This window comes from Thunnus thynnus, chromosome 18 (genome assembly GCF_963924715.1).
Source record: "Thunnus thynnus chromosome 18, fThuThy2.1, whole genome shotgun sequence".
Classification (NCBI taxonomy): Eukaryota; Metazoa; Chordata; class Actinopteri; order Scombriformes; family Scombridae; genus Thunnus; species Thunnus thynnus.
The window spans coordinates 9,716,925-9,731,521 of NC_089534.1; the positions used below are offsets into that span (position 1 = coordinate 9,716,925).

The 14,597-nt window shown below is 41.1% G+C and overlaps 1 protein-coding gene across 5 annotated transcripts in view; it reads right to left on the minus strand.

Moving 5' to 3' along the window:
- Positions 1 to 14,597, minus strand: part of LOC137168930 (neurexin-3b) — a 293,090-nt gene that overhangs the window by 20,145 nt on the left and 258,348 nt on the right. For 4 of the 5 annotated variants that reach the window (XM_067571794.1, XM_067571793.1, XM_067571796.1 and 1 more), the window contains 2 exons: positions 13,465 to 13,554; positions 11,341 to 11,651 (listed from right to left, as the gene is read on the minus strand). In XM_067571794.1, coding sequence (XP_067427895.1) covers positions 11,341 to 11,651; positions 13,465 to 13,554 — 401 coding nt within the window. The remainder of the gene's footprint in view (positions 1 to 11,340; positions 11,652 to 13,464; positions 13,555 to 14,597) is intronic. The other variant, XM_067571797.1, reaches the window with a different exon arrangement.

The window sequence follows — 14,597 nt, forward strand, 5'->3', positions numbered from 1 at the left end:
AGAGACACAACATTATAGACCCGCATTACAACACCACTATCAAACCCAATTTTCTTTATTTATAATGTCAGAGTGCCCAATGGCTAAAGCTGATTTTTTTTTTTGTACTGATGGGAATAAACCCCAAACAAATCAATTTTCCTCGAGCGCCTCATCCTGGCAGTCAGTTGCCACGGATATCCAATGTGGTTGCATGTTAAGAGATCAAAGTGACGACGTAGAGGCAAGGGCAAATCAAAGACATGGATTTCAAAGCAACTTCTTATTTCCTGAGGTGCTCCTTGGTCACCTTGGACATATATATATATTTTTCACACACGTTAGATGGGAGTACATACAGTAGACTATTTTTCAGGATGAGAAATGGCGCAGAAAGTGACAGAAATCAGAGGTCAGATGGACTCTCCCGTTCCCGTCTCCTCTTTCTCGCTATCTCGCTAGTCCCCGTTCCTCCACTCCACCAACCCTCGTACCAAAATAAGATAGTCATCTCCATGGCGGAAGCTTTGCCTTTCTATTGACGTCTGTCTGATGTGCGTGTTATCATGTCCGATCTGGGCTTTGACAGGCCGACAAGGGAGAGGCTTGTATTACAAGGGGAATCAATGGCAGTAGGCCATATCCCTATCAATAGGCTGCCACAACTCTTTTTGCTCATGCTCCCCGTTCTGTGACAGATAAGATGCTTTATCAGGAAAAAAAACAGGGGGGTGGGGGGTGGTGGTGAAGGGATGGGGGATGGAAATGGCAGCACACACAGCGGTGATTCTAATAAAACATTTGATCATGATGTTTAATCTTCATTAGTAACAGTATTGTTGAGAGATGCAAGCAAACTCAAGACTGGAAGTCACACTGTTAACCTTCTCCTTCAATATAGTGGATAAATTACAATGAAATGAGCTCCAGGATCAACTTGTGGGGCCAAAGCCACATGCTAAATGAATTCCTAGATCAAATATTGATATTTTGAATGAGCACCCTCGGTGGGCCTTTCTTAGTGGCCTCCTGTAGTCAGCACATTTTTTCAGTTTTATGGAGAAATGGAAAGAGGGTGGGGGAGGACAGGAGGAGGAAAAAACAGCTGGAAAGGGAAAAAAAAAAAAGAAAGGAAAATGCATTTAATTTGTTCACCATCTATGTTGTGTTGGTTTCAGCAGAATGGGTTATGTGCCTAGTATTTCTCTTTTTCTCAAGGACCTGCCTTGGTACACAGAGGAGTGAGGGTTGCTGGCTCACAGCAAACTCTAATTGCCCTGAGGCCATAGGCAGCCACTTTCAAACAGGGTCATTCATCTTCCCATGGAAAAGGAAATGGTCTTTGGCCCTGATCCTTAATCACCCCCCTGCCGCAGTGACCAAGGTCATCAGGGAAGCCCTGTGACAAACAGACTCACACACATACATGTAGTATGTATACACAGACAGCCGAAAGACTGAGGGGCTGTAGGGGTGGTCACATGGTGGGAGATGGGTAGAAAGGAACATGTGAGGTGAGTCGACAAGAGTTGGAAGGACATTTCTTCTCTCTGTGCAAGCCCATGCCATCCTCAGGTGTACCTGGAGTACCAATTACAGGTCTGAGTTATGGTTTCTTTTAGCGTTTGTAGCTCTCCCTTCAAAGAAGAAGTGAGGAATTATTAGGGATGTGGAGGTGAGCTGCGCTTAAAGCTGTGACCGCAGAAGAGGCTACAAGAAGATGAGAGCGCGGGGGAGTGGGAGTAGGGGGGAGACTGAAAATGAATTTCAGTATAAACTGACAATAAAGTCGTATTGTATCATATTTTATTAAGGATCACAAGACATCGGCAGAGACTGGTCCTCTGAAGAAAATTAAGGTAACAGGTATTTCTGCTTGAAGATCAGAGGGGATGTCTCAAAAAACAAGATTACCGGTTAAACCAGGATTACTTGAGTAAATCAGGCTTATTTTTTTTATTTATATAGCAGGTTAGCCTGGTCTCCAACAGGCTAATATTCAGGCTTAGTTTTGCCTCAGATTAAACGATTGTTACAATAAACGTGCCAGATTGAAACACAACAGTCTGTCATTACTGCTGTGATATGAATTTAAGTCAGCAGTGCTTTGAACTAAATGCATGTATGCTAATATATTCACAATGACAACACTGAACGTGCTAATGTTTAGTTGATACAATGTTTACCATGTTCATGGTTCTTAGTTTAACATCTCAGTATATGCTGATGGGAATGTTATTAGTTTTGCAGTATTTGATAATGAACCAAAGTGTAACAAATTGAAATGTTAACCTCATGACGGCTCTAGATGAAAAGTGAGTTATTACAGTTCATCCTGAGGGGATCATGAATATCTGTACCACATTTTATGTCAATCCATCCAATAATTGTTGAGATATTTCAGTCTAGACCAACAGACTGACATTACCATTCATAGAGCCACACTGCTAGCTTGGCTAAAAATACATTACTTGCCTTAACTACATCACTTGAATACAATATCCCTTGAATATTATACTTCAGTTTCTTATGCGATGTTACATCTTCCACATGTATATATATTTTGAAACTGACATTACCCACACTGGGGTTCAACCCTAGATGATTTGACCACAAGAAAACTCTTTAACTAAGCTAACAGATGAGCTAACAGCAATATGGAGTTATCTGAACTCATGTCAGAAGCGGCTAAAACATTTTGCTGAAAAGTCCTCTGGCTTTATTCGCAGTGGTAGTTTTGTACATTCTCGCTTTATTATTTTATGCTTCAAATCAAACTGTATGTTTAATATTTGCTGCTATGTGTCTGTGAACATCACAGATCTCCTCTAACATCTCTGTCTTCATTGTGAATTGATGTGTTCGGTGCTTGATGTCCTCTTGAAGGTCTCATCACAAATATGTATATTTCAAAAAAAGGCTTGAATTAATCTGATCACATTAGTTGATTTATGGAATAATTTAATCCTGGATCAGTTTGTTAGGTATGGCTACTTGCCTCCAAAACACCACCGAGTTCAACACCTTACATAGTATACTGTTATAATTGTGCATTACTCACATTAGGCTGCTGATTCCTCAGTCTAGGTAGGCTTGTGCTTGTTCTGCTGCTTGAGACGCACTTTTGTGACAAAGGATTTTATAAATAGACCTGACTTGACCTCACTAATTGCAACAATACAATCCATAAGTAAGACGATATGTTCAATTCAGAGGGCTATTGGCTTTCTATTTACAATGTGTGAAGTCTGTAACAAATAGCTGAATTTGGACCTTGCACTTTCTCCTTGTGGAATACATTTTGATCTCCCTTTTCAATCCATTTCAATATCACAGTATTTCTCACAGTCAAAGGCTATTATGACTTCAAGGCTGCAATACCAAATCAATGTAGGCGTTATGTAATGGCTGACGCTGGCAGCTTTACGTCTCCCAAATTAGCTGGGGGTCCCATTAGGGTTCAGTTCCTAATGAGCACAAACCAAATTAAGCATTCGATTTAGTCTCTTTTTAGAAGATGAAAGTTGAAACGTAATCACTAACCAATAGAGAAATTATTTAAAATATACTGTACATCTGAGCCCTCCCACAGTACATCCACATGCTTACACACACACACACGTCGGGATGACTACCCACGCACGCACACAGACACACACACAGATTCTTGCAATTATCCCTCACTCATTGCTATTAAGAGCAACAGGTTTCATTGTAGTTTGCACTAATTCTCTGTGGACACACAGGAGAACCATTACTGGGCCTTGCTAACAGCTCGGCTGAGCAATGAAACAGAACACATTATTACTGTGGAACATCAAAGGCCGTGTCTGTGTGATACATATTTAATTAAATCCTATTGACTCAAGTAGACACATGGTGCATTCTGTGCACACAGATCCAGTAATGCATATATAGATCTGTGAATATCCTCGCACAGATGTAGTCTCCCCTCTCTTTCTCTACCGCATACAAATATTAATTCACACGCTCAAAGTGCATATCATAGGCTGGCTGCAATATATATTCACAGTACAGCAGTGTACAGAGATTAATTACTCCCCCTGTAAATAAGTCACCAGCTCTGTGCACGCTGCTGTAACTCCAGCCTCTCTCACACACACACCTGAAGTTAGCATTTATTATCACACAGCTTCACTTGATGGGTGGAACATTACTACATAGACATTTCAGGGAAATTCGCTGTTTTAAAGATACTTTGAATGAAACAGTGAATGTAAATTTGATATCTGTGTTGCGTTTAATGCACATATATCTGTGACATGTTTAGCCTTGCTTAGCACAGAGACAGGAAGCAGTATGAAGTAGCTAACATCTGCTAAGAAAGAATGTATCTTGTTCACCTGTAAGCTAGTTACCATCACATCAAAGCATTAGCTTGAAGAGAGCAGAGGATAAGACTTCTGACGTGCTATGAGCATGGGTCCAAATGTTGGTGACGTCAAACGTTCAATTTCTACACATTAAATGCACATATATAACATGTAAATATGACAGCTACAGAGTTATATGGATATGGAGCAAGGCTAGCTACTTCACTTTGCTTCTAGCCTTTGTGCTAAGCTAGGTGAATCACATGACAGGCATCTCTCAACACAGAGAACATCTCTGTGTTGAGAGATGAAATAATTATTGATCTTCACATGCAACCTTAATAAGGACATTTCCCAAAATGTTGGAATTTTCATTTTAAGAGGGAAAAAAACAAAACAAAATTAGCATTATGTGTCAAAAGAAGGTGATGTAGAAGCAAAAAACTGATACAGTTTCTGAACAGGAAAACTTCCTAAGTCTGATCTAAAGTAACTTACTAGGAGTTAAAGAAAGAAAAAATGCTGGCAATTGAAGATTAACTGTTATAATAGTTTTGTTCCCAGAACCGTTGTGGTGGAAAAAAGTTAATTAAACACCACCAAGAGTGTGGGATCTCACAGCAACCTCGCAACTTTTTAAAATGGCTTGGCACAGGATTTAATACTGACTGTTCCACTTTGATAATCCATGTAAGTCTACTGACATGTGCTTGGGGGTAGATGACATCTGTACCAAAGGAAGAGGAATCTGGATTTGAGATGTAATGCCTTGAATAACATTTGGGGTGTTTTTTTTTAATCCGCAATTGTTCGAAGAGATATGCAGTATAATTAGAAGGCATTTAAATTTTCTTGACTAAAGTGATCTTTGAGTTAATTGCTTTTATTCGTTTGCAGAGCTGAAACTGGCATTCATCAGCGGTATCTGTGTTTTCAGGCTGGCGAGGCCACTTTTGTCGCTTTACTTGTAAGTTTGAGTTTTTAGTTTAGGACATGTGTATCATGTTATAACCACTCAGCCATCCCTGGAGGCAGCACAGCGTGAGGGGAGCCTGTGTACCACCCAGAGCATGTGCTGATGTCCTGCCAGTCAGCTCAGAAACAAACTGTGTGTGTGTGTGTGTGTGTGTGTGTGTGTGTAACTGATGTGTGTTGTTTGCTTGCCCCTTGGTGTGTGAGTGCCCCGCCGTGACAGTGGCGGCTGACAAGACAGCAGGTTTACACATACACAAGCATTCCCGGAGGAGCTATATAAGCCGTGTTGTGAGGCATGGGGGACATCCATTACAAAAACCCCTGTGGTTCAAAAACCCCTGGAGCTAGCTGCTGGTTCTCACACACTGAGAGACAAACTGTCCTGAACACACACACACATACACGCACATGCATGCACACACACAAGGAAACACATGACACACGGACATGAAATTACAAACATCTACAGTCACATTCAGACAGAGAAGTCTAATGGAAATAGCTCTATGTACATATTCTCTTGCGCACCAAGTGACATGAAAAATTCATAAAGAGAATCACAACCGAATGTTGCATACACACTCCGGCAACAGAGAAGACAGACAATCCATGTCAGAGCTGGAATGAGTTTGTCATGTTTGATGGTAGGGGGGGAGCTAGTCAGTATCACATATTCAAAGTCCTCTGATATTCTGACAATGAGAGAGGATGTGGCTGCAACAGGGCTGACTTATTTTTGAGTTAGCGTGCATGTACGTGTGTGAACAGCAGCTTAATTTGGTTGTGCGTGTATGCAGATTTGCAAGACAGAGATTAAGAGATCCTTGTACAAACTGTGTGCGGGCGTGTGTGTGTGTGTGTGTGTGTCTATCCCTTTAATGAGGCACACACACCAGCAGGGTCCCCATCAGTCTGCTGTCTCCTAATTGGACCTACCGAGCAACTAGCGGACCTCCAGCATTCATCTCCCACAATTCACTGGGAGCACACAGCTGGGGTGCCTATCAGAGCAGCCAGGAAGAGAGGTAAAGAGAGAGAAACTGACAAAGAAAGAATAAAGGACGGGAAGAAATTAAGAAAAAAGCATTCCAAAGAATACCTGCCTATTAGTTTGACCTTTACACAGTTTCTGGCAGTGTCTGTGCGACGGTTGTGAGCGAAGGTGATCACAGAGACTAACTGAAAAGAAAAGACGACTGACAGCAGGTAGAGAGATGAAGCGCATCCACCTACTGTACAACACACCTGTGCGCACACCCACACAAAAGCAGATGAACGCACTCATCAAACATCATCTAGCGGAGTGCCACGTGGAGACACGCAGCATGCTGCACAGCGCCTTTCTCACTACCTCTTGAAGTGAAAATAAATCAGTGATTATCATATATCCCCAGGTGTTAAGCAACATCCCTGATGTACTTTATATACAGTGTAAAAGACGTGAGTTGAAGAAAACAGTGGAGGAAAAATGGTGTTGGGGGGAGGGGGTTGGAAGGACATCATGGTAGCTTAGTGTGCAAAACCTTATCTTGCAACAGTGTGACCTTTGCTTGCCCTGTCTCTCTAAACTTTCCTGTAACTCCCCACTGATTACTATCTATCAGAACACCTTGAAAATAATCTGGAAATACAGAAATCACCCAGTGTCAGAGAAGAATCCATGGCGATTTGACGTAATGTTATCGTCATCAGGGAATGTGCATCTGAGCGCATCGACATGGCATTATTTCCAGCTTCTCAGCAGAAAAAAAGCCCAATTAAACTACAAACAATTTACCTCTCATTTTCCTGTCTCCTGCGCACTAGGCCAGTTGAAGATGATGGACGTGAGCAATTTCTTTAACACGGCAAGCATGCAAATCACTTTCAGTGTCTCTCCCTCAGCTGTTTTCCCCCACGGTACTCTAGATTGCAGCCCCCCTTCCTAATTGTTCCCAAACATCTCAGGCCAGCAGCGCAAGTTAATTGAGAACGAGAGACGTTGATCTCCCGTGATAGAGAGCCTTGCATAAATGAGTATTCCCAAAATGACTATCCACAACAAACCAGTGAGCATAAAATCCATTCTTTGGTTCAACCAGAGTTCTGCAGAAACAAAAAGCTTACACTTAACAAGGTAAACCTGCTTCAGTTTAATGGGATTTAGTGAGGACCAGTGTATTTTTCCAGTTCTCTAAATGAAGTTCTGCGTTGTTGTGGGGAGCACGAGCATGAGCGAACAAAGGTGATTGTTCGAGTGAAAACCAGCAGGACTGAAGATCAAAATGGGGGTTTTGTGAATGAATTTGCCATAAGGAACTTCTGCAATACAACATCAGTATTCCTACTGAAACATATCCAGCAGTGTGGTTAGAGGGGTAAGCCTCTAGGCCTGGTAGCAAAACCCCAAAGTAGACTCCAGGTGTTATTTCTACAGTATCTTGACATTGTAACAATACACAATGCAATCCCATTTTTCTTTAAATTAGAGTAAATATTGACAGCGTCTTCCACTTTGGCTCGCTGAGGTGCGGAATACTTTGGAAAAGTTGGAAACACTTTAAATTGTGCTTGACAATTAAAATCAAACAAAATGTCTGTGGGCATAACTTCTATTGTCAGTGTCACTGTGGCCTCTAGGTTTAAGAGACTGTTTGAAATGATCACAGACACACATCACAGTAGCTTAAACTGTGAAAGAATTGCAGTGAATTCAGTTTTACGCTTAATTAAAGATCATTTCACAACTCCCATCCTGGAATTGGCTTTTCCTGCTTCAAGCTACCAGTGGATGTTTCATTATGTGTTGCGTGACTCCCAAAATAATTGTCAAGCCATTTCAGTTTCAACACAAATCACTTATGAGCACTAGAGCTCAGACAACCAACAGAGCCAGTGTCAAACAAGTGTATTGATAGAAGCAGGCAGGGGTCCGTACAGTATGAGCTTAAAGTAAACAGGTTTATAACAGGACAATATTTAATCCATTATTCTTGTTTATGTACATTGACCATTGCATTATTCCTTTTCTAGACCTTGTTTACTTGTCTTGCCAAGTCAATACAGAACTAATTAATATTTATGGTAATGGAATGGTCATTTTGTGCAAAAATATATATCAATGTTTATGTGAAGCTTATATGAGGCTTCAGCAGTCTGAGTTAGTCATATCAAGTGGATATCTGCCACATTTAAAGTCTTTTTAGCATCTTTCTTTGTGTTGATTTGATTAATTTGGATGGCTGAAGCTTCATATTAGCTTAACTTTTAAATACATTTTTGCACAGATGGAGGCTTGTGGATTTTGGCCCCCATCACTTACACTGGAAGTGCATAATCTTATGGCCGGTATGAAAAGAAGGAATGATTATGGCAAGAAAAACACCTGACTGTTGCTTTAAGACAGACTTTAAAAAATTGTGAAGCTGTTCTTTAAGATGTTAAAATTAGTGTTGGACTGGAATTGTTGTGTTGGATAAAATCCTACAGTTTAAATTTATTTGTGTGTATTTCTTGTATTATAATAGTCTAATAGTACTCCAATTGTGCTTCCCAATCCCATGTTGTCATCACCCACCCGACTGGCTTACCTGTGTTTTTCAAAAGCTGTACGATGTTGTTAAATTTATCAGTTTAAACTGATTTTGACCTAGATTTTACGTTCTCACACATCCAAAAGTTGTTGTGTTTTGTGTTACAAGAAGACAGTGTCTACAATTTGTTTTTCTGGTCTGTTTTCTTGCAGTGAGAACAGCTCAAAATATACATGGTGAAAATGGGAAATGGGAAAATGAGAATCGATGCGGATAAAAGACAAGTAAACATGTAGGCCTAAGGAGTGAACAATCTTCTTCTTGTACACGTCAGTCTTAAGTCTTCCGATGGACCACCTGACCCACAGAGTGTCAAAGTAACACAGTGACAGAGAGCGAGAGAGCGAAAGAAAACGAAACCTGTCTGTACATCCCCGCCGAGCTATCATTAATTAAGCGTGAGATTGGTTCTCTCCACTTCCCACCCCTGTCTCTCATTCTGTTGATCCTTAGATGTTGAGGGATTCGCCACTTCTCAACAAAGAAAAAGAAACGGCTAGTGTTGGTGAAGTGGACCAAAAATAGACGTGCGAGAAGATATTGAAACACACACGTTTTAGTCGACATGTGCACACACACACACACACCCCACTAACACTACTGCACACACCCTGAAGTCCAGCACCGTGTCAGATGCCTATAGCTCACTTTCAGCACTGCAGTACATCACTAATGATAGCTCAACTCCCTCAACTCCCCTATACTACCCTGAGGGGTGGAGAAATCTGCCAAACTGGTACAGGTCCTCTCCTTACCTCTCACACCACGGTATTTGACAGCCAACTAGGGAACTATAAAATTAAAGGCCTTGGCAAATGAAATTCTGTGACACAGTGGCGTGAATCAAAGCTGACACAGCCATGGGAGCTTGTGGAAGAAGAATGAACAAGGCGTGCTCTCAGAAGGAATACAAAAGTAAAGTGAAAAGCTAGTGAGGGCAAAAAAATTACATTTTTATTGTTAAGTTACCAAAGTGCATCATCTGGCTAACAGCCGCATCCATGTTATTGACAAAAGAGGTATTGCTTCATCATTTCACCTTGAAAAGGAGAGTGCTTCGTATAAAAGCTCCTTCATAGCACGAAGAACTTTATTGACTTCCATTGATATTAATAGCCTGTGACAAAAAATGCCATTTTCCCAGTTATGCTACTTTTTTTCTTATCTGATGTGACCTTGTTGATGGTGCCGGAGAGGGTGATGTAATGTATCTCAACTAAGTCATCATCATTGCAGATTACTGATGCCACACAAGTCACAATGGATGCTTTGCTTTTTGGCCTGGAAGTTCAAACTCCACATATGAGGGCTTTACACTGGGTCTCTCCGTGTCAACTCTGTCCAAATCACAGGGTATTTAGAGGCTTTCTAACAGCTCTGACTCTGGCCTCCCTACACTTGCAGTGATAGAGACATACAAGTGTCAGCGGTGACATGAAGGGCCATCATCACTGCACGCCAGACAATCTGTTGCTGAGGGGTAGAGGTTGATAACAGTGGTCCCTGTCTGTCGTCTACCAGCCAACCTCTCCTCCAACTCTGTCTCACCCCTGAGGGAGAGTTATTGCTTTAATATGAACAACGAATGGTTCAATTTGTCCTCTGGATGTCAAAGGACTGCTCGGCGTGATTACTTTCTTGGCACGGCGGTGACATTCATTGGCTTGGACTCAGGACGTATTGGAGAAAGGCCTCTGTTAGGCCGGATCGGGTGAGTGACAGATAGAGACGAACAGAGAGAGACAGAGAAAAAGAGAGAAATGTAGAAAAAGAGAGCAGTGGCAATGCCGCCTTTGCACACCTCAATGAACAGCAGCACTTCAATCCTCGATAGAATGAGAAATACAGTATCCTGACCTTGACGGATCAAGCAGGGAAAAAGGTAGCTCGGCTACAATCCACCCGAGCAGAGACACGGAAAAGTCACCAAAAAAAAAAAAGAATACTGGAGGACGGACAAGAGGACTTTTGCTTTTTTGACAATTCACTTTGTCGTACTTTTAAACCTGATTATCGAGAAAAGAAAACATTTAGCCCACAGACTCAGGCTGTGTTTGACACAACTTGGACAGTCGATATACAGACACATAACCCCGTGTAAAATGGCAAAATGTTTTTGTATTGATTACACAAACAATGTGTACATTGGTGAACTTTAGAGGTGCTGGCAGGTGAGTCATGCTAGCTGTTTCCCCTGGTTTCCAGTCTTTATGCTAAACTAAGCTAATTGGCTGCTACATATTTACCTGTACAAACATGAGAGTGGTACCATTACTCCCCACTATAAAGTGAATAAGCCCTTTTCGAGAAATGCGTCCCAACTTTTCATTTAAAATATCTTGTTGACTCACTTTTCTACAAACCGGCCTTCATTTGCTTGTGTTTTTGTGCATTAAACGCAAAGAGTGGACATAATTTACCTCAGCATCAAACTCATTCCCTCTTTATTTCTCCTTGCCTCCCAACATCCACCGACTTACCTGAATGGTAGGTGGTGAGCGCTGCTTGCGAGTGGTCGTGGTAGACAGGGTGGTCGTGGTCTCGATAAAGGTGGTGGACATCTCCGGCGGCACTGAGGTGGTGGTGCGTGCTGCGCCTCTGCTGGCCGGCACGTCGCCCACCAGCCTCACGCTGCCGTTCACCTTGATGTTGGCGTGGCCTTCGGCGGCCATGTTGAGGACTTTGAGGCCATTGTAGTAAAGGCCGGAGAGCTGGCCCTGGTAGGGCCGCTTCCGGTCGTTTCCACCGATGGAGATAGTGGCCTGGGTGTTGAAGATTGTCAGCTGTCGGCCTGGTGCAGGAGGGAGGGAAGAGAGCGTTAATATGTTAAGGATGGAAAAATATGATGTAACAAAACAGATAAAGCTGCCATAAAAAGGCCTAAATTGTGACATTCACCACCTTTATAAAGTACTACACTTTAACTGCAGCCTATGTGCAGTGATGGAAGACTACAATAGCTAAATAACGTCTGGCAAAACTTTACATATTGCATTGCTGCTTGATTAAAAGACTGTGAATGTAGTAATTTCAATAGTAAAACCTTGTGATGCAACATGCTTTTACATTGAACACAGTAACTTATCATTTCTCAACAACCCCACCTCTCTGTTCATTTGAAATGACTGCAGCTATATACACTGTTATCTACAGTAGGGAGGCTTTTCCCTTTGATATACAACAAAAAGAACCACTGAAAGAGACTGCTAATGCTGAAAACAACAGACACTATGCAGCTATAGCAGCCTAATCATAAAGAAGAGAACACATGCAAGTGTGAAAAATAGTTGGAAAAATAAGCTGGAACGTGTTGCACAGGCACACTTAATATTCTCTGGACAAAACAGTGGACTCATGCGGTAAAGTGATTAATAAATACGTATACAGGCTTTGGCATATTATGATTAAGTATGAGCAATACACACGCACTGCATGTCATGGTGAATTTCATTAGGATAAGCGTACATATCATTGTCAAAACACACTGCTCATGCATTAATTATGAAATGAAAATACACAAAACTTCCACAATACAGGAATCATAATTGAAAATCTAATTTGTATATTTTACAGACACATAGCACTGCAAGCTTGTTATATTTGAGGCATTTGCACAGTTATAATACATAATACATTGGGCATGGAATGACAGGGACAGGACGTTCATATCACAAGAAGCGAAAATGAAATAGCGCATGTGGAGTCATGCATGCAGCAGTAATGGGATTTTTCAGACCTGTTTGTGTTTTAGCGATTGTTAAAGGGACTTTATAATCAGGTTAAGATGTTTACGTGCAATGACTTTAAACTTTAAATGCAGTTTATAATGATATTATGTTAAGACAATTTATTATGCACCAAAAATAAGGGGTGGGGGGTGGGGAAGGGGAGATTTCTCTTCTCGATCCCCACAAATGCTTTAAACATAAACGAGTTGCTGCATTGATAATCTCAGTATGCTGATTGAAAAGCACAACTCTATCAGGGCGCAGTGCACCTTGGCAGGCTCAATGTGACACTTTGCCGTCAAAAAGGCTCCAATTAGCTCTCCATCACAAAAACAAGTGAGGATTTTATCGTGTGTGATGTGTATAACTCCAATCAGATAAAGTACAGCAGGGAAAAGCACCTGCTGTTTGGAAAGTTTTCAGGGGGATATGCCCACTGATTAGTTTGTTCTCAAACATTGCAGAGGATTTGAGTAAAGGGAGCTAATTCTCCTCTCAAAACAATCGGCCTACTGTTGCAGCATAGATAATGCCTTCTCCTAGTCAATTTTGTACAAAAGATTAAGAGTACTTGATACTTATTGTGGCACTTTTTTTTTTAGAAAAAACTCTTTTTCCAGTCCCTTTAACTGGACACCATGATTCAACAAAATCTAAAAAGATGAAGATGACAAAACAGGGATAAAAAAAAATGAAGAAAAATAAAAGAAAAATAAAGGAAATAACAAAAACTAACAAAAAAACCTGCCTTGTTTTACTTGTTTTTTTTAAAGGGTTTAAGGGATGGTTATTCATTCTCAGAGGTTGAAAGGGAACAAGCCGATGAAATAACAGAAAATAAAAGATAAACATTATAGAAGTTTGATAAAGATTTACCTTTCTCCTGAAGCCAATCTTCTACTGGCCGGGTATATTTGAACGGGATTTTCTTATTTGCCATTTGATAGCGCTCAATGTCGCTGTTGCCTTTAAAGTTTGAAAGTTTAACAAACAGCTTGAAACAGTTGGCAACGGCAACAGACATCACACATTTATACAGTGGTTTATAAAGAGTTTTATCTTTGTTTAGGGATATTTATAAAAGCTTTATGATGATTGTTTTTTCAAGTAGCTTTAGTTTAATTTTTTAATATCATATTTATATAGCACACTCCACATCAAAAATTTAACAAATATCCATGGATTAAAAGCACAAGACATATCCATAGCAGTCATGGAAAAGACAAACTGCATCAATAACCTGCAAGAATAGGTTATATGTCTGGAAAACACAGATAACACATCACAGTCTGCATAACAAGTCCTGTAAAACATTCATCATATTACATAATAAAGACAAAAGGAGGGATATCAAGTGGTTAAAAAGGTAGACCATGCATTAACTGCCTTTCTCCAAAGCAAACTGGAGGTAATTTACGTGCACTAATTCTCCCAATGGACACCACCTGCTTTTACATTTCAAGGGCCAAGGAATGATTTGGTTTAGTAGCTCACTTTGGAGGGAAGGAGCTGTGTAGCTGGTTTGCAGGGAGAAGGGTGTTGGTGGTGGGGGATAGGGAGGGGGGGGGTGCGGCGTTAGAGGAGGAACTGGTAATTTGAAGTAGTGCAGACCTATTGGGAGGGAAGTCCCACACTGACACAGATTTGAAGAGGACAATGCATACAAATGAGATCATTACTGACATGGTGGGAGGCCTTTTGGGTAAAAAATGCTACCCCAGCCTCCCTATTCCCCTCTTCTGAGACCGCGGCTAACGTGTTGCAGGTATATGGGAATTAAAGATAATAGGCAGCCTTTTACCGGGAATGTTGTGTGGCATGATAAGATTTCTCCTTGTGTATCTGCCAGGATGCAATATTTTGTCTGACAATCACAGAGGCATACCCTCTGAAAGGCACCGCGTGTCTGTCAACACTGAGAATTGAGATGTACAGCTCTGTCTCAGCAAAATCTTTGAGGTTTGACAAAAGACTGTAAAAGCCTGTATAGAATTATGAATGGCACCGTG